This window comes from Labrus mixtus, chromosome 24, assembly GCF_963584025.1.
Source record: "Labrus mixtus chromosome 24, fLabMix1.1, whole genome shotgun sequence".
NCBI lineage: Eukaryota > Metazoa > Chordata > Actinopteri > Labriformes > Labridae > Labrus > Labrus mixtus.
The window spans coordinates 2268041-2288681 of NC_083635.1; the positions used below are offsets into that span (position 1 = coordinate 2268041).

At 40.5% G+C, this 20641-nt stretch overlaps 1 protein-coding gene across 1 annotated transcript; it reads right to left on the reverse strand.

Moving 5' to 3' along the window:
- On the reverse strand, positions 1 to 20310 carry LOC132959697 (heparan-sulfate 6-O-sulfotransferase 3-B-like). Its single transcript, XM_061032881.1, has 2 exons — positions 19435 to 20310; positions 1 to 1484 (listed from the first exon to the last, which is right to left on the reverse strand). Exons 1-2 carry the CDS (start codon positions 19974 to 19976, stop codon positions 731 to 733), a joined length of 1296 nt encoding a protein of 431 aa, XP_060888864.1. The 5' UTR covers positions 19977 to 20310; the 3' UTR covers positions 1 to 730.
- Positions 20311 to 20641: the final 331 nt, after the last annotated feature.

Sequence of the window (20641 nt, forward strand, 5' to 3'; positions counted from 1 at the left end):
TTGGAGATTTCAGATTTTTATGGTGAGAACATGCTGTGAAAAAAAGGAGCAAGGCAGAGCACGTTCATGTACACATGCGTACCAGGGACACATTTACATCACTGGGTGCTGCATATTTTTATTGAACACATTTTCCTGCAAGAAATTGCCTTGATTGTTTCTGTAAGTTTCAGCTTATTCAGTTGAAAGAAAAAGAAACACTGCAGACTATTGCCAAGTTTGTGCTTTGATAGTCTTATGAAGCCAAACACCACAGAATAACTACAAGATTTCACTGATCAACACGGCGCTAGATCACAAACATGACACAGAGGACCCTTCAAGTCAGCCACCATTTTTAAAATAGACTAAAACTCGCCCTCTCATGACGCACATTATTTTTTCAGTTCTATTAATTATTAGCGAAAGTTGAGAAACATTTCCACCGCTCTGAGAACATTCAAAGCACTTGCTAATGAATAAATAAAGACAAATTCACAACTGCAGTGCATAAAAATAGCCATAAGAAAAAAACAAATACAAAATGTTTTATGTTGCCATGACAAATACATCCATCATAAATATTAAGACACCGTTCGGCAGTCCGACAAAGCGCTATGAGGCTATGAGGGCAGGAGGTTTTGGCAGATTCACAGCAGAGACAGCAGGAGATGGAGGGAGGAGAGTAAAGCACGATGAATCAACCAGCCATCACTCAGTGTGTTTGTGTTTTTTGGTCCCTGTGCTCTCCTCACCACCGCACCACCTGGCTGCTGTAGTCCTCTGTCGTGGTTATCTCCTCTTGCACCTTCACCTCCTCCTCCGCCTCCTCCCCTCCTCCTCCTCCTAGTCTCCACAGTGCAGCAAGATAGGTCCTGTGCATACGCTGCCTGTGCTGCCTCTCCTGCCACCTCCTGAGGCGCTCCTCCTGGTGCTGCTTCTGACGGTTGTACTGGTAGCGCCGCAGGAACAGCTCCTTGGCGTACTCGTACAGCTCCACGTCAAGTGCGTTGAGCCCCTCGATTCGCCACCGCACCTTCTCGCTGATTCCCACGCTGGCTGCCCGCGTGCTGTTGATCTGCGTGAAGGCCCGGATGAAGTGCAGGCCGAACGTCCGCTCAAACAGGTATTGCGTCTTCCGCTGGAACTCCGTCAGGCCGTAGAAAGCCATGTTACGTAAGTTGGCTTTGGCACTAGCTAGCAGCACACGGCCTCTCTCCAGCTCGCTGACAGAGGACATGTTGTAGCAGCCCACCAGGCTGAGGTCAGCCAGCATACGCACCTGCCTGTTGTTGGCGAGGTTAGAAGGGCAGCTCATGAAGTCGGCCAGAGCCACACCTGTCCAGTCTTCACCGCTGTAGCAGGCGGGGAGCTCGTCCTGAGTGGGCGGCCGGCCGTCACACATGTGTAGAGCGGTTTTCCAAGTGGCCCCGCGCTGCACGTGTTTCCACTCGCTGAGGTAGCGTGACACAGGGTCGCGTAGCATGGTGATGTAGTAGAAGTTCCTGTGCAGACAGAAAAAGGGACGCGTCAGATAAGGGCTTGAGCCTGCAGTCGCTCAACGACAGGCTCGGACTGTAACTACTAGTTCATCGATCATTGTACAGAAAAGTACTGAAACAAAGAAGTTAAAAAAGGTCGCCACTTTTTCAAAATGCTAACTTGTGTTGAACTAACATGCTCAGAGCAAAATTCTTTATATCATTACTGAGAAGGCAAATGATTCAATCCTTACATTTAAGAAGCTAGAACCAGTGGAGATTTAACGTTTTAAAACATGGAGGAAACAAATCCATTATCAAGCCAGCTTTTCCCCTCATAAGTAAATCCATTAACTCACTTTCCACTGTAGGTCTGAAGCACTTTGATATCTTGGGGATAAAGACATAGCCCATCTACATTTTCCTTTTCACTGACATAAGATCATTATCACTTTTTTGTTCATATTCCAAAAATGACGCTATAGTCAAGAGATGGTCAGTTTAAAAAGGAACAAATATTCATATTTGTTAGAATATGGAACAATTGTTTTTAAATGATATTATCCATTCAGCCATGTGTGCCCCCTTTGAGTACTCTCATCTTTAGCTAAACCTGCTAGCTAACTTTTTTTTTTATATACACTTTTGCTTGAAAAGACAGCAAGTCCACAGATTTGTGTTCATCTCAAACTCCTTCAACTTGACTTTTTTCTCTCCGCACATAAATGAAATACTTTTTTTTTTTTTTTGTACGAGCAAACCGTCTTCAGTTAAGATAGCGTGCAGTGCCAAACACCATGAGCTACATTTTCAACACAGTGAGGAAGTATGAAACTAAAGGCTACATCAAATTTCTCATTTCCTGCTGCAGATAAAACAGAAATATGAGCCGGAAGAACTGCTGCGGCGCTGGAAGTATAAGGAGAGCGCTGCAGGTGTGATTAGGGTTTAAATGAAAAACATCATGGAGTGTGTCTGAGGTAGGAGGTGTTAGAGAATAATGACAAAGAATGCAATGCAAACCAAGCATGTATAGCATTTAATAACCCACAGATGTGAAATTATCACTAATTTGCTCCTGCCTACCTCTGGTAATTAGTTTTTTCTCCCTTGTCTCTACCACCTTTCCTGTTTCTCGCTCGCTCTGATCTGCCATGAACGACACATCGAAAAACTGCTGTAACCCAGCGGCACGAAAAAAAAAAAAAGAAGCTTTCAACTGACAAACAGCTTTTAGCTCTTATCTATGGCGCTCAGTGATGACCGGCATAACACGAAGGTGACTCAAGGAGTCAGCGCCAGGAGAAATTCAGCAGCCATTTTCGAAAATAAATAAAAGTTTTTCAAAGGGAAGAAAACAGAGATAAAAGGGGAATTGAAAACGTTCGTCTTGGGCGCAAAGATCACCGTGACCTGCGGTGTCACGGAAAAAACACAAAAAATGAAGCCTGAATGAAAAGCGGAACATTTTATTTCCTTTCACAGGGCTGCAGTTTACCTTCCAGGGGCATTTATTCAACCTCTAAATAAAGAATCAGATTCAAGGACATTTTACTGCAGCGGTGCTCTGGTAATTCCTCCTTTAAAGCCCATAAAAAATGGTTTAGTTTTCCCTCTATACTCTTTTACTTGTTGATGTTTCTTTCCTTTACTACCTGTTACCTGATTTCTCTGCTCACGAGCGAGTCTCTGTGGACTGGGTTTGGCCCAGAACACCGATGCTGGAGCTGGATGCTCTCCCAAAATAGGATCTCTTTGTGAATGTCTTTGTGCAAAACAGATTTAGACTGACTGTGTAATTAGGTGAGCAAGGCCATTCAGCGTGCCATTGTTTAAACCTAGAACCTGTCTACAGTGTCAATGAGAGCGTCTTCTGCTACAACACAATAAGAAACGTACACTTTCTAAGTAACACATAGAGACCAGGGTGGAGGAGCGGTGTGCCTTCTTGTTCACCTTTTTCCATTTGTTTTGGTTGGACTCTTGTAGTTACTGCATGAAACAAGATGTGGGAGGATTTGTATCTTATTTTTTTAATAAAGATACAAATAAAATAAATAAAGATTGTAAATGATTAATTTTTTTAAAGATTTCTGTTTGGGCTTTTTGTGCCTTTATTGGAGAGATAGGACAGTGGATAGAGTCGGAAATCAGGGAGAGAGAGAGAGGGGAATGACATGCGGGAAAGGAGCCACAGATTCGAACCTGGGCTACCTGCTTGGAGGACTATAGCCTCTGTACATGGGGCGTGCGCACTAACCACTGCACCACCAGCGCCCTGAAAGATCTTGCTTGGATTCTAGTCACTAAGTGCCTAAAAAAATGATCAGGATGTATATCTTATAGTTTACTTTCCTTTTTTGGACCAACTAAGAGATTTTATGACCATTATAAGAAGGGGGGGGTATAACTCATTGTAACTGTTAAAGAATTTTTATGATTGAGCATGCCGTTAAACATGCACAGCAGAACCACTAAGACAAACTAACGGCTGTAATATATTTTTTTTGGAGAAAAAATGAACAGAGATAATGTGTCAAAACACACTTCACACCATTCCCAGGACTGATCAGATGTATGTGTTTGTCAGTTTTGCTGCACGTTTAAGAGGCACTCACATACAGAGTTTATCACACTGTAAATGTGTGAGCTGCAATTCTAAAGTGATATGTTAACACCCTTTACCCTCTCTTTAACTGAAAAAACTAACACCCTATAAAATAAAATCATCTGGCCCTTAAAGTGATTTAACAGAACAAAGAGTAAAAGCTCATTCTCACTAACTTATCAGGCGATTAAAAAATGTTGTTCAGGCATCATTGAATCATGATGTAGTGATGCAGAACAAAGCTACTAACTCCAGTGTTATTTACATACACTTTTATACTGATGCAGCTGTTTTAAATTCATTTGTACTTAAAGTATTGCTCTCGTCTGCAGTTCATTTGCATTTAACTCTTAACACTTTATATTTTTTACTTCACTTAAATGTGAGACTCCGTTGTTGTTTTACTGCGATGTCATTTTGGACGTTTCTTATCTTATCTCAACCTTCTGTTTCTTAAAACAGTGATTGTTCAGGCAGAAATGAATCTTTATTGTCTGAGATAATGCTCTATTTATCAGATACTACCACTGTTACTTTTATATACTGACACATAAAGCCATGTTTTCTAGCATGTTGATCACCTCGAAAAGCATTTCCCTCCCTGTCCAGCAGTTGTCCTCAGTGTACTGCCACCTTTTCACATGCACTGACCTACTGCACACCTGAAACACATTTCCTCATCATCATCTACCCAGATATGGCAAAATCATCTGCTATGCCCTACCTGCCCTAGGGTCTCATCCATTTTCTCTCTTTTCTTAACTGTTTTAGTTCATGATTTCCTGCCTCTAGCTCAGCTCTGTTGTAAGAAGCTTTAGCTTTATTTCAGCAGGTTTATCTACACATCGTCCCTTTTTTTTGACCAGGAAATCCCTCTGACATTAAAAATCTCTTTTATAAGAGAGACCTGTACAACCCTAAAACACATAAAACACATTTAATTACACAACATGGGAAAAGCACAACAATTTACAACTGGCTTTTAAATGACCTAGGAAATACAACAACATGCCTCTGTCACCACATTCTTTATGATACTCTTAAACTACTCAATTTGAGCACTTATATGACAAATACTTTCCATGCCAAAGGTGCATTATGGGAAAACGTAGTTTTTCCAAGATCATAATGCCCTAGATTTAATTTTTTTCACACAGAATAGATACAAAATACGTGTGTGCAAAGTTTTCCTTGCGTTAAAAGCATTACCCGTTGCTATTTCTGAAAATACGATTTTACTTTTCTTCATGAAAAACACGACTAAAAGAGGAACTGAATTATTGGAATATTTCTATTCGGTGGCTAAACATATGAAATGTTTGGTAAAGGCTAAATAATGTAACACACTTTTAAAATTACACTCTGAAATTTGATGAATTGGAGGAGAAGTTGTGAGCATAGAATGTGCAGCCAAAGAGCCTAAGAAGGTCAACAATTTAGCCATTATTGCCAGACGGCCGATATCAACCAGCTGTGATGTATTCTTAAGTGTGTGTCAGGATGATATCATGGCAGAACACACCCGCAGACAAACACACCACCCACAGATAATGGCCGTCCACAGTGCAGGCTAAGTGAATTACTCTGCCATCTACGCTGGGGTTGATCCCGGACGGCCCGAGATGGATGAACACACACCATCGCCTCGCAAAGCGGCCTTCGTTCTACTTCCTGGAAAAGAGCTCAGTCTTTTTCCTCCTCCTGTGCCTATCATCTATCTGTACAGCTAACCACTAGACAGCCGGATCAATAAATGTCCATGCTACCCGGCCTTTGTGCATCTGTGCTTTCATCATGACCTATTGACAAAGAGCAGCAAATGTCAAAGCGCTCCTCTTACCCGTGTCAGCGACAACGGCAGGGTCACATTATGAAGGTCAGGAATAATTACTCATCAGATGAGCGGCTGATGTTTTCTCATGCAGAAAGCGTCACTTCTTGTATTTTACAACATTAATTACAGTTGAAAAGAATGATGGCCTCCCCAGTAGGACATAATGATCCAACGTGTTAGCGATGTATTAAGTTGTATATCTATCCACTCCAGGAACATACTTCAAATATGAACTCGTTGGTTTGGTCTCCACCATTTCCTGCGTCAAACTTTTTAGCCGCTAAATGCTATACAATGCTCACAAGGCACAGAGACAGAGCTGATGATGATCCATGATCCTCCTGGCAGTCACATCCCTTATTATACATAACTCTTATCTTTCATACAATCAAATCAGATGTGTTATATAAAAAAGCTCTCCCTGTAGAGTGTGTGTCAATAAAAACATGAACTAATCACACAAAATCTTTTTTTTTAACCAGGCTGTAGAAATAGGCATTTTAATTAGGGGTTTGTATGTGACCTCTGTGGCTTCTGCAGCCAGCCTCAAGTGGACACTTTTAGAACTGCAAATAGACATGCTTTTATAAAACATGGAAGAAATTTGATTTAGTGGAAACATAAAATCCTCGCACCATCTTTGCACATGTCAGTCAGTATGTTGGATGATAAGGCTTCCCTAAACTAAAACAACTCTTCCACGCCATCTCTCTGAAACATCATCTGTCATTCAGCTCTGGTTTATTCCATGAAGATGCCTGAGCCCTTCGCTAATGTGCTAAATGGCTTTCCATGCTTTCAGACCTGAACAGAACAAAGTGGGAACATTTTTCATCCGTTTAAGATACCTGATTGATCAAGTCAATCAAGTCAAACACTGACAGATTTTAGTGCATGTACAAGACTCTAAATCTACTCTTACATTGACACAGTCTCTCAAAACACGCACGTGTGTGTGTGTGTGTGTGTGTGTGTGTGTGTGTGTGTGTGTGTGTGTGTGTGTGTGTGTGTGTGTGTGTGCTCATTCTTACGGTTAAGAAAAATCAACTTGTCGCATTTTGCTGCAGATCAATCCACCGCCTCGCTCATGCCCTTCTCGCTGCCTGTCACCTTTCTCTACACAGCAAACCTGCAAACACTATTGATCGGCCTCTCTCTGAGTGTCTCTCTCTGATTGTCTCTCTCTCGCTCTCTAAATCAACATCAAAAAGCTACAGAGGAAACTCGCAGCAAAAAGATCGATATCTGCCTTGTTAATTCACTCACTAGCATCAAGGACAGTCATCTCGTGATAAAAGCCTTGATGGAACCTATTTATGCTGTCGAAGATGCAGCCTATTCAGAAAGTACCTAGACTAACAAAAAAACTGAAGTTCATTATTAATTAAAATTATAAAAATGTTGCTTTAACTTGAAGCATGTGTTTCTAAAGAATAGTTTCACTGCCTCATAATACAACAAAATATCGCTTTAGACGCCATTTCAATCAACCAAGTTGTGAGAAGAAGCGACTCTGGAAACAAGCACAGGACTGAACATCGATTTCACACTGACGCAGGGTGTTGATAACTCGCACAGTTGGATCAAATCCATTTTAGAGGTGTTTCTGTACCCACAAGGGATCCCTCTTCCACTGCTGCCAAGAGGGAATTACTTTCTGCCCTAATGTCTTACCAGACTCTATTCACATGCTCTCTTTTTAATGGTTTCATTTTATCTCCTGAATAAAAAAAAAAAGTTTGAAATGCCCCTCGGCGGTGATGAGTTTTGACAAAAGTTTGGGAGTCTGAGTCTCATTAAATAGAAGTGAATGAACCCCAATATCTAAGAGGACAAGTTGTGATTAAATAAGAGTAAAAATATCCCTTAATTATAGTCCTGAAGATTGCTAATTCATTTAATGTCCCATTTGCTGACTGGTGATTCAGCCTACTGATAAAAGCCTTTCCATTTGCAGTGTTCTTTTTTATAACTATTGAGTTTTGGGTAAAAGTCAGCGCAAAGACCAAACACAGAGTTCTAAAACCAAGGCCTGTCTTTGAAAACAAATAATTACAAACTTTAAGTTCAGATGAAGGCAAACCGTCGAAAGTGCGTTGACGAAGACGATGTCTGGATCGCTGTAAGACTGAGGTCCAAAAAAAAAACAACAATTCCTGGTTATCACCACAAGTGACACCAAAGAGAAGACAAGTGATTTATGACTCATAATTAACCGTCCCAGCTTTCAAATATCCATATTTAGTTTCTTTCTCAATGTGATTTAAACCTATACCTGATCAAATGTAAAACATACAACAATGGTTCAGACGACCGAATGTCAAAGGGGGCTGGTTTTAGTGGTGGGCCAACAACAATCTATACCACTTTGCATTTTTCCTCAGTTGGATGGAGCCTTTTAGCATCTTTCAGCAGATTGCTTTGGTTGTAGCTCTAATGTTTTTGTTTACTCACTGTCTGCTTGTTTTTGTCTTTGTTTACCACTTGTTAAGAGTGGACTTCGCTAATGTTACATTCTCATCTGATAGCTGTTGTAGTCAACTTCACAGTCAATATAAGCAAATCAAACCACACCAACACAGCGGAAATATAAACAGATCTTTACTTGAAATGGACATGTTAGCAGTGAAAGGAGAAGTGTTTAATGAGCCTCTTAGCAAAGAAGCCTTTAGACCAAAAAGGATTTTGTGGATAACACTTCATTTGACAAAGAAGATAAAATGCTGGCCTGGTTCAGTTTTCAGCTTAGCCAGCTTGACAGAGGGTGAATGTGTGACCACTGAGGCATGGGAGTAAGAAATGGGAAGAATTACAGCAGCAAGACACAATTCCTAGAAAAAAATTAAAGAAAGCTAAATGAGACTCAAAAAGAGAATTAGAAGATGAATGTCAGAGGGAGCAAATGCAGCAACAGCCGGGCTTGCACGTTAAAGGGGACGTTATCAAGATGACCGAGTGTAGCTGCTCAGCTGCAAAGACGCAGAGTGAACACTCATCACACCACTATCCAGACCACGGGGTCAAGCGAGATCCATTTCCACTCATCTGATTCTCTCGCTTGTACTAATTCAATCTTTGTCTGCCAATTACAGGCAAGATGATCCCCATCCCCATCTGTGCAGGGCGGGATCACTGTCCAACAAGCGGGCGCACATACACACACATTACAAACTACACCACAACACACTCTTTCAGCATTAAATGACCTGTCAATGGTGCCCTGCTCCCCTTTAAAACATAACCCAGTTGTAGGGAATATCGGCAGCTTACATTGCTTCATAAATCATACAGAGGTACAGATTGAGAGGGAGGGGGGGTGTGTGAGGAGAGAAATGATGAGCAAGGAGACTTGGTGCCACACGGTGATCTTCATCGGTCGCAGATATGAGATGCTATTTTAGGCGATAAAGAGAAAAGCCCCAGGGATACTGGCGCGGAGAAGAGGGAGCCGAGAACACTTCCAGAAAGACGAGTTGTCCGGGCAGGCGAGGGTGTGAAGATGTGGTTTAGCTGAAAACTAGGTGATAGACTATGTGAGAAGCTGCCTCTTACATACACTTAAACAAACCAAACTAAGCACAGCATTTCAGGGTTAAACAATAAAACAACATGGCTGCACAATCTGTATACGGTTGCATTTCAGGTGGCTACATTTTTCAGAGTTCAGCGAGTCTTTAAATACACCCACGAGTCGAGGACATCCACGCACACAACAACCTGCCGTGTGCAGCTTTAGTAGCTTTAGCGTCTTAGCCTTAACCTTTGCTTGACATCTTAATCTTTGCAGCTTTGTGAGGTGTCAGCCCGTCTTCGAGGTCCATGTAGATATGGGAAGGATAAATGGAAGACTGTACTCTGCAAAGGTCACTTCTACCCACACAAAGTCCTAAAGAATTTCTGAAAGGAAATACACTTTTTAGAGATATGTGAAGGCTGCCTGCTGCAAACACTGCTTTATGGTTTTCCTGCAAAGCCTTGAGGGCTTAACAGGTTGAGTCCTAACTTTAATTGCTACTCTGGAAAATCACAGAAAGTTTTGATAGTTTAGGTTAAGCATGTTCAGGCAAAAACATAATGCTTGCATTAAAAAGAAGAAGATGTTGCAGCTGATACAATTCATACAAAGAGTTTAATGTTTGATGGAAAGCCACTAATAATGTTCTGTGCAGCCTCGGTGATGTTTTCCCTCCTTTCTACAATGTTTTATCAAAAGGAATCCCGTCGACAGGTTTCTGAATAAATCTGGACTTCTAGATTAAACCCCCCCTCCTTCCTCCTTCCTGGTATAATAAAACCTGTCTTCGGCTGCCCCTAATCCCCCTAAGGAGTGTAGAGATTACATAGATCCTCTGAAAATCTCACATTTCTCACAAGAATACTAGACACTGCTTACTGTCATGAAGGGCGTGCACTCAGGGGGATGATTTGACAGAAACAACACGACAATGTTCTGTTTGAACAAGCTGTATATCTCACAATTCATTGACTACACGTGTATAAATGAGGAGTTAATCATTGAATCCAAATAGGATGCCTTGTTGTCTCATTCAGTGTTCTCACTTAATGTTAGAGCATTTTCCAGCAGCACATCTCTGAAAGGTGATTAAAAACATAACCTTTAACATGCACTGCAATGGATGCTATTCATTGGAAGGTTATTTCTGCCAATTAAAAAATAATCTTTTTGGAGCTTTGAAGTCCAATATTCCCTTAAAGTGATCAGATAATCTTTCATTTTATTCTCACACACTAATAGAAAAGTATCAAAATATTACAAACATTTCCCGCACATTTTTACCACATTTACTTATAATTATGAGATGTTTTGTAACAATTGCAATAAGGCCTTTAAGGCGTACAATATTTTTTGGTCATTATGACTACCATGCATAATAAAAGAGTAAAATAAGTGAGGATATTTCGCAGGGATTCGAGTGGCAAATTAAGTAGCAAAAAAAGAAAAAACAGGATAAAAAGGCCAGGGTTGAAGTTAACCACAACCACAATTAGTACTAATTTAGTTAATAATAATAAACTCGTAAAAAAAGGAACAAATGTAAATGTGGGAAAAATTGAGATAGTGATTTCCTAACTTTGAATTTGAATTAAATTGACCCTGCAGTAATTACAAATAAGACATTGATAATGTGATTTACCCAAAAGAACCCCCCCCAACCATAGACATGTGTCAACAATAGTGGTAAAAACTAACAATAAAATCTACCAGTGCAGGCATAACATGGTATCAGAAACCATTATCAGTTCATTGTCGTGTTCACACTAATGTACTACAATGTGTTTGTGGTTTAAGTTTAAAATGCAGATTTTAAATAAAGGTGTCATAAAAAAAGAGGAATCAGTTTTCAGCTGAACAAAGCAGATATGCAAAGAGACTGTCAACCATAAAGTGGAATAATAAATGGTGTATTTACAAAGAAAATCATGATAATTGTTCATCTGCCATCCCAGCCAGAGAAAGATCTTAGATGCAGAGCAGTATGCAAATGATTGTAACAGGATGTGTAATTGCTCACTGGAGTGATAGAGCAGTTCATACTTCCTGTGCAAAGTTAAAGTTAATGAGGAAAGGGGTGTCACTTCAAAAGGCAAGAAATGTCACGATGGCTAGTAGAAAAAAGTAAAAGGCTCCAAATGAAGAAAAGAAAACCCTTGGAGTGTTCAACTTTTAGTCTGGTTTTTCCATAAAATTCCCAGGATAATATCTATATGCTAGCTAGCAGAAGCTTAAAGCACAGGGAGCTACTGTGTCCTGCCAAGACCAAGTTACCGTAAAAAGCTCCAGTGACACCAAAATAAGATGATTTTACTAGGGCTGCACTAAAAGAATTTCTTTGAGTCGATAGCGATAACGGCCGATAAGATAACAGATCATTTTTTACATGAATATTGCATTTTCAAAAGACATTCATAAAATGATGTGTATGCACATCTGGGGGTAAGAAAGGTAGATGTGTAGTCAGCAAAGATGTATATGTACATTAATATTTTAAAACTGACATCAATGTCAATAAAATAAATCAAAACTAAGTACATCAAAACTGACAAACAACCTACTTTGATTTGACTTTGAGTATTTTAATTATGGACTCAAATGAAATGGTTTGACAAACTGTCAAATATAAGGATAGTAGACTAGGCCCTGACTAAATGTACTATAAAGAAATACCTTAAAATCCGGTGTATAGGCGCACTCACACTCTATTTTTCATCTGAAAACTTGAATTTCGGCCATTAGCTCAGTCTGTAGAGACTCGGGTTGTGAACCTGAGGGTTGACAGTTCACGTCCTGGTACAGACCAAAGTTGATGCTGGAGAGATGCCACTTCACTTTCCTGCCGGGGTGCCCCCTGTGTGGAGCCCCCTCACTCTGACACCTTTCCTGAAATGCATGTCCTGTTTGAGCATGTACTGGTATGTGTGTGAATAACAGAGTGTGCAGCTGAATTTCCCCTCTGGGATTTATAAAGTAAATACTAATTGGAAATCAAGAAACAAAAAGACGGTTTGTACCTTAATACCCCTGGGAGCCCACTAAAAACAGACTGCGTCTTGTATACCGCTGTGGCTTATATTTTGGATTTTATGGTAATCAACCATGTGATGTTCATGTTTGCTTTTGTAAGTCATGAAGAGGCTTCAGCATCAATTTCAGTCTGTTTCATAAGCAGATAAAAACTCCTCACAGGATTTAAAAGTCCATTATTCATCACTTAATACCGATGGTATTTGAGAACTAGAAAACTAATAAACACATAGATGTCCCCCTGAAGCTATCAGTTGTATTCATTAGCTTTACATTTACATGTAAATCTAAAGATAAAGCTAATGACTTTGAAGATAAAACTCCTTTTACAGGATCTATGTAACCAATAGCACATTCATTAATTAATACCAATGTACTTTAATATTTTCTAAAACTACAAATTCCCCTTTTTCCTCCCACCACTGGGAGTTCAGATGTCACTCAGCGCTCTGTTCTGCCTTACTGCTAACATTATTATCTTTCTGCAGTGACATGTATGATCAAGGTCACGTTTACCGCGAGATTGTCAAAGCAGATATTGGGAAAAAATGTCCAACAAATGTTATGTCTACACCTACACCAAACACTGGACGTCACTACCTCCTCCTACTTTACAGAGGTAGAAGGATCGGCTAAAACACAAACTACTTGAAGAGATTTCCATACCTTATCATCCTACATCACACAATCAGGCTGCTGCATAGGATCTCCCAAAGGACCTGTACATTCACCTACTGCCAAAAATAAAACTCTGGTGTCAGGTACTGTATGCATACTTGTCCACCCACGAGAGGTGACGAATCAGGACTTCAGTGAATTTCAAACTGTCTCCTGAACAGTGCTGAATGTGAAATGTACAAAATCCAACACCAACAGGGTCCAAAATTAACTTTTTGACTTACCAGCCAAGGTGGCAAGTAGATGAAAAAATTCACTGGTAAAGCTTATTTTAAATGGAAGAAGGTAACTCATGAAGGGGGTGAACTAACTTGATTCTTCTAGTAATCTAACTTTTGCAAACATAATCTAACACGTATCCACTACATGGTCCAATCTAGATCAAGTAAAGCTTCTTTAGAAAAACGTGAGTGTTTTGAATTGAACAAGCTTGTAATTCACTGTTCAACAATCCTTTTTTTAATTACACGGGCAAGAATGTGCTATTTTCTACCTTTAAAGTCTCCCTTTAAGTCAGAACACATCCGCTGGGAACAGTTTGAATGATTGCCGGCCACTGAAGGTCACATATTTTTGACAATCCACGTTCTTGTCACGTTGAGTTTTTTTTTTTTTTTTTTTTTTTTACAACAATGTGTGGTTGTCAGCAGCCTGAAATAACTTGATGTGTAAGCTTGGAGAGTGACAGTACAGTCAAAAGCAGCGTTGACAGTAAAAGGGCAGTATTACACCTAAAGCGTTTAAGAAATACTCTCTGCTTCACACTCCAAACACATTTTCTCAACAATATACATCCCTCTCTGATATCTCTCTGCTCTCTTTGGCTGAGGATTTAAACTGACTTAGAGTATCTCTAAGGGGAGATTAATGTCAAAAACTTGGAACCAGATGTTTTTCAACACATAGTCTATTAAGTATTTAAGAAAAACATGGTTCAACAAGAGGAAACTGCAAATCACCTTTTCCTCCTTGGGCCAATCATCTTTTCCACCATAGTTTTCCTTCCAGTTTGACAAAATCTTGTCAACTTCCTGCATATTTTTGCATATTTTAAAGTCCATAGTGTCATTATCATCATCATAATAGGTCCTTTGTGCCAAATTAATAGCTAAAACCACCTTAACTTGGTTCAAAATGAACTGGGCTAATTAGACTCAGGCAGATCTGTGTTTTGGCCAAGACTGCATTCTCCGCACTAATCTGAAATAATGAGGTCAGTAATAAGGTTACACTCTCTGACTGCTCAGTGTGAGGCGGCCTGCCGAGGACAAACAGGGCGGTCCGGCAATTCAAGTGTGTTTGACGTCTGGCCTTACAGGATTTTTACAGCCCGCTGCGATATGTGAATGCTGTCGCCCCACGCTGGGAGCACAGCCCCGCGGGAGCCTCTGACCAGCAGTGCACCCCATCAACAACTACTTTGACCTTCCACGTATTACTCACTGAAGTTTGTGAGTGAGGGAGGAAATTACCAGACATAAGGAGGGAGGATGGAAGGATGCAGGTTAATGCAGCTTGTGCGGCTTGTGTTAAGTCAGGGGTGAATGGATAAAGGAAGGAGCAAACATAAGGAAAACCCTACATGAGGTGAATTACAAATCTCATTATCTTCTCCTTATGAATGACAACCAGTCCGCTCTAAAAAAAGAGCCCAATAAATTCTCTCAATTTCCCTTTGTAGATTGTTCTGCACTTTTAACTTTTCATATGCCATTCAAATAAAATCCTTTCTGAATACTACAATTATATTTGAAAATATGAAACATTTGCAGTTATTACATTACAAGTCTTGTAATCTTCATTTGTTCATGTATCTGTATTAACACCTGTAAATTGTGTAGGAGAGAGGTGACTTCAAGGTCACAGCAGACAGACGCTTCTTTATTCAGAACCATCATGACTATATGCAGCTGATATTTTTTTCATTACATATAGAAGTGAGGTGGTACTACAGCCAGACGGTGGCTGTAGTACATCTGAAAGCTGTTTGCTAGCCCCATTACATGACAAAAGAAGTAGAAAACATTAGTGTCAGGGGACACAACTGCAGCGTTATTAAGTGTAAAGATGCTAAGAAACTTACAAATATTTGACTTTTGACCCCAGCTGAGGGTCAGAAAATGGAGGTTATTGGTGTTCTAAATTAAATAAAGAAATAAATCAGAGCCCAACTTGTACGGGACAAGATCAGCAAAGAGATAAATTGCCACTCTTTGTCATAACATTGAAGTTCCTCACAGAAGCTTTAAAATGAATCAACATCTGAAAATAAGCCACAGAAAAGTGAGGTGCAGACATTTACCTATTTCCCTGAAATGCAGTAAAGTAGAATAAGGATTTCTAGGAGCGCTGCAACTTGTAAATTGTGCTCAAGAGTTAAATAAACTGGTGAAGAGTCTGAGGGCTGAGATAAGACTCTGCAAACTACATCACACCCTGCAGGATGCAGCCTAAAGATAGGTGTGGGCGTCATCTGTTCCCATGATGTTTGATCCCTGACTGTCTGCATTCCCTGTGCTGTATGTGACTTGTATAAGACGATAGTCATCGCTCGATACCAATGTGCTGATTTGTCTTTTCGAGTCACACTAGGTATAAGTACTAGAGTGTTTCATAAGCACATGAAATGATTCAGGCTTTAAGAAAATACTCACAGTGGTTATGTCTAAACTTCAAGTTGGAGTAAAAGTACATCGATAATTCTCTTTAACCTCTCTTAACTTCTCCTAGAAACAAGAGGGATCAAAGCTGAATAACAAGCAAATCCAAAGTAGTGTGGTCTGACTGAATGGAGCAGAGTTAAGTATTGTATTAAGATGAGCAGCACACACACACACACACACACACACACACACACACACACACACACACACACACGACCCGCACATGCACCAACTCAGTTCAACTCCCTCTGCTGCCATCACTGTGTGCGTCACCGTCCATCACGGAAGAGCTACATCCCCCAAAGTGACAGGACAAGAGCCTTTCAGATCTGATAAAACTGCAACATGAAACCTCGTGGCAACACATCATCGAGTCAAGACGCTCTGAGGAGTCTTTATTTTGCAGTTTTAATCGAAAATGACAGGAGGGCTTCACTTCATAGTTTGTATATTTCCAGGTCAAAGGGTAGAGTGTAATGTTTCCCCAATATATACGACATGTATATTTATCACAGTGTGGACAGAGCATGGAGCAGGCATTATCCCAGAGAGATGAGAACTTTATGTGACAGGCTGTTAAGCAAGTTGTGACTCAGAATTTCACAGGTAGAGATTGAGTTATGAGTCATGGTGAATTTGGCTTAGAATTGTATACCTTCTTCTGAAATATATGTATAAATTCTGCCTCCGATCAGAGTTGACAGCTGCACAAGATGGCATTTATAAATCTTGTAATATTCAAGGCATTAGAAGTAGAGCACATATTATCTTTCCCACTTGAAATAAATGTTTCAGAGTGATGAACGACCACAGTACACTGCTTGGTTTGAATTGAAATTAAAGCTACAAAATTGTTATCTTCCAGAGTTTCAGGTCAAACATTTTAACGTTTTTATTTATTGATTTAAAGTTGAATTAATTGTATATTTCTGCTGTGGCCTTATCAGAAATAACACTGTTTTAAAGCCGCAAACAAAAACAGCACACTATTAGCCTAGAGTGTCAAGTTAGCTTAAGCTAGCAAAATATTTTTAGAACAGAAAACAAAAAAGCCGGAGTGTAACATTAGCTAAAGCTAGCAAAATGTCCACACACACTTGTTTTATCATTACACATTTGAAGCTGTCAAGTTGAAATAATGAGATCTAAATAGATTTCAATAATAACAAATCATTCCTTTGGCCTAAAACAGTAATTCAATATATTTTGTCTGCCACACATAACTACAGTTTAGGAGACGTAAATAATAACAGCAGACTGCTAGCTTAGACTGTAATGTTGGTTAAAGCTACCAAAATGACAACTCTAAAAGTTTTCTGATAACACCTTTTAAAACTATATGTTTTTAAATACATTTTAAGAACAAGTCATTTTAACCATTTCAAACAGAAGGTAAATAAGTTGAATTAAAAACGACTAGTTTCTTCAACAATACATCCTTTAGCCAATATACAGAAAACTAGCTTAGCTTATTTGTAGGCCAGATATTCATATCCACATAAGGTTGTAGTATAGCCTACAACTTTTCAATAATGTGTATTTTTTTTACTGCACAAGTTTAGCACGTGTAGTTGTTGAGTACACATTTTGTATCAGAGCATTTCTAATGAGAAGACTATAGATCATGAAGGACAAAATCAATACCTTCATATAAAGAATATGTGCATTATTACCCTCTAATGACTTCCTTTACAGACAGCAGTGCCCTTGAGAAAGACATTGAATCCCGTAAAGCTGCTAAGGATCGTCTATGACCTCTGACCTTCCTGCGGGGTGGGGGGTACAGACAGTATTTCCCTGCAGGGATTAATGAGGTATCACATTTACCGTGAGCACTTCTCAAGATTGCTCAGTGCAGTATCATATTATAAGGGATATTCCCCGGTTTGTAATAAAAATCTTTCTGTAAGTCAACACCCACAAGAGTCCATTCACCACTCATTAGTGCGTTTTGTGGGAATCATTGCTTTCCTGTCGAAATAATTAGTAAAAATTGACACTTAGCAGCAGGAAATTGCTGCATAGCACAGATTTTGTTCAAACTTTGAAAAACATTTTAAGCCAAATTATGTGTGCAGTCAGTCTTGAACACAGCAAAGTGCCAACGGTAATGAGTGCTGAGTTTCCACTGACTATTATATTGAGCTGACAAGTGTTGACTGGAGTGTTGTTGATTCACTCACAGTGCTGATCTGGCTCGGAGGCATCACATCAAAATTATTTAAAAGCATTAAATGAAGTCTGATGGCTGCCACAGAGGACAGTTAATGGATTGGAAGGATTCTTTGAGGCGCTCCCCCGTCCTTGTCGACCCCCTTTAACGCTCTCGGTAACATATGGAGATTTGCTCTCTGAACCAATTTTGTAAGGTAAATTGGCTTCAACACGCAGGCGGCACACCTCAGAGGACCCTGGCCTTCTTAAGTGATTTACTCCCTTAAGCTTTGTTCTGTAATTACAGAAAATTGAAACAGAGCCTCAGACACGGATGCGGTCCGGATCTCAATGTGCTGGCAGACACAGCTGCTGGTGTGGTCGTTGTTAACACAGCAGCTTTAACAGCACCACGTTACATGCCAATAAGGGCACATATGCTTGGCGTGACTACACCTAGAGGTAATTGAATGCCAGGGAGAAATTGGTGTCACAACCCACATTGTTCTAAAAGCCTCTTACCTTTGGCTAAGTGCCTCTCGGTAAGCAAACCTAATGACAAAACGAACCACCTGTTGTAGGCTCGTGAAGCGTCTGTTACAATTATTTTCACGATCGAGCCAACTGAGCAAACGCTGGAAAGAGAACACGTCAGGAAAGCACAGAAAAATGCCCAATGTGTCCTCCTCACATCGCTTCATCAAACAGTCCAAAACCTACAGTTATTCAATTTATGATGAGGTGAAACTGAGAAAGACTTTTTCCCTTCAAATATGACTGATACTGAAATATCTCAAATGATTTGTCATTAACGTGTGTTTTACATAAGGCTCGTAAGATTGATTAACAATTAGATCAGCTCTGTACTTTGTAATTTGCTTGGTTGGTGACTCAGTAACGAATATGAACAAGTGAATGCAAATGAGCTGAGGCTGAGTGAGTGAGTGAAATGAGAGAGTGAAAAAGTGAATAGCGTGCACAAAGTAGGGTATTAATGAAGTGAGCCAATGAAGAGTGAGTGAGTGAGGGGAATAGTCGATATTTGACTGAAGAATCATCTGAGTGAATAAATGAGCGATTGTGTGAATGAGTGAGTGAGTGAGTGAGTGAGTGAGTGAGCGAGTGAGCGAAGGGGACGGCAGAAATTCTGAGTTAGTGAGAGAACAAGTGAGTGTGTGAATACAAGCGAACAAGTGAGTGAATGGGCGAGTGGGGGGCTGAGTGAGGCAGTCAGTTAAGGTGTGATTGAGTGAGTCAGTCAGTGATGAGTGAATGAGTGAAATCAGTTAATGAGTTAGTACAAACAATTACAACTACAACAAAATAAACAAGGAGGAAGCAAATTAGTGCACCAGGGAATGAAAGAATGACTGTATTGGGTGATCAAATGAAAACTGCTCCTTGTTATATTAGGGGTATTCATATAGTCAAACACAAATGATTGAGTGGGTGCCTACTCTTTGACTACACCTGTCCTGCAGGTCACACCTCACCTTTTGCTCTTTTGGGCATTCTTCTTGTCCCTCTTGTTCATCACCACCGGCACACAGCTGGTGAGCTCTGTCCAGTCCGCATGCAACCCGCAACTCCAGCCCGTGGAGAACCTGGAGAAGAGCCACGACTCCGCTTTCCCCGGTCGGTGACAGGTGCATTTCCTCTGGCCGGGCATGCAGTCGCACGGCTGCTCCAGCTGGATGTTCTTGACCAGGTGCCGCCCAAACGTCGTCCCGCCGGTCTTCTGGATGTGCAGGAACACCATCACGTCGTCCCCGCGGATGTTGAAGTCGATGTGCCGGTCCAGGTCCCGCTCTGTGAAGTTAAATCTGGATGTGATTTTGGAGGGAAGGTCCTCGTCCGCCTCCGGCTCTGTGTAAACTAACTCCAACCCTGATGAATAGCGCTGAAAAAGCCCCTTTTCGTCACTTCTAAAGTAGCAGGTGTTGCTGTCGGACGGGCACACATACTGGTAGCCAATCATTAAGAAAAGCACCGCCGCAATGGGAATGAAGATGAGTCTATTGAACTTCTCCTCCATGGTGGAAAACTGTAAATCACGCCGTCGGCACAAACGGTAACGTGATGTCCAAGTCGTCCTCCCCTCGTCTCATCCTGCAGCTTCACTTCAGGTAACGCTGCGTGGTGCGCCTGGAAGCAGCCGTCCAAGAGGCAGCCGGAAACATGTTCAAAGCTGTAAACAGTCAAGTTATTCCCCTGAAAAAGAATCAGACAATGTCCTTATATATACAGAGTGGTTGACATAACTCTTGTGAAATTACACCTTTCAAGACGTCAGCGCAGGTCGGCACATCCGCACATGAGGCGCGCCAAAGCCAGGCTCAGGCTCGGCTGTCCTGCCAAGTGCTGATCGGTATCTGATCCGAGCGCGCATGCTACAAGTTAAACAAGATTAACACTGACTTCCGGTCCTGTTTCCACATTAATAGTTTCATGTAAATAGCCTTTTACGCTGTAATGTCAGTATGCAACATTATCCTGCATAAAAAACGTATAATTAGGGATATAAAATAAGCTTTATATTTGGAACTGAAGGAAAAAAAACACTTTTCTTACAATTAAATTCCATAAATAGGAACATGTTTTTACGCAAATGTCTTTAAATTGACAACTGTGTACATACTGTCCTAAAAGGATGCTATACTTGTTAAAGATAAGATATAAGATAAGATATACTTTATTCAT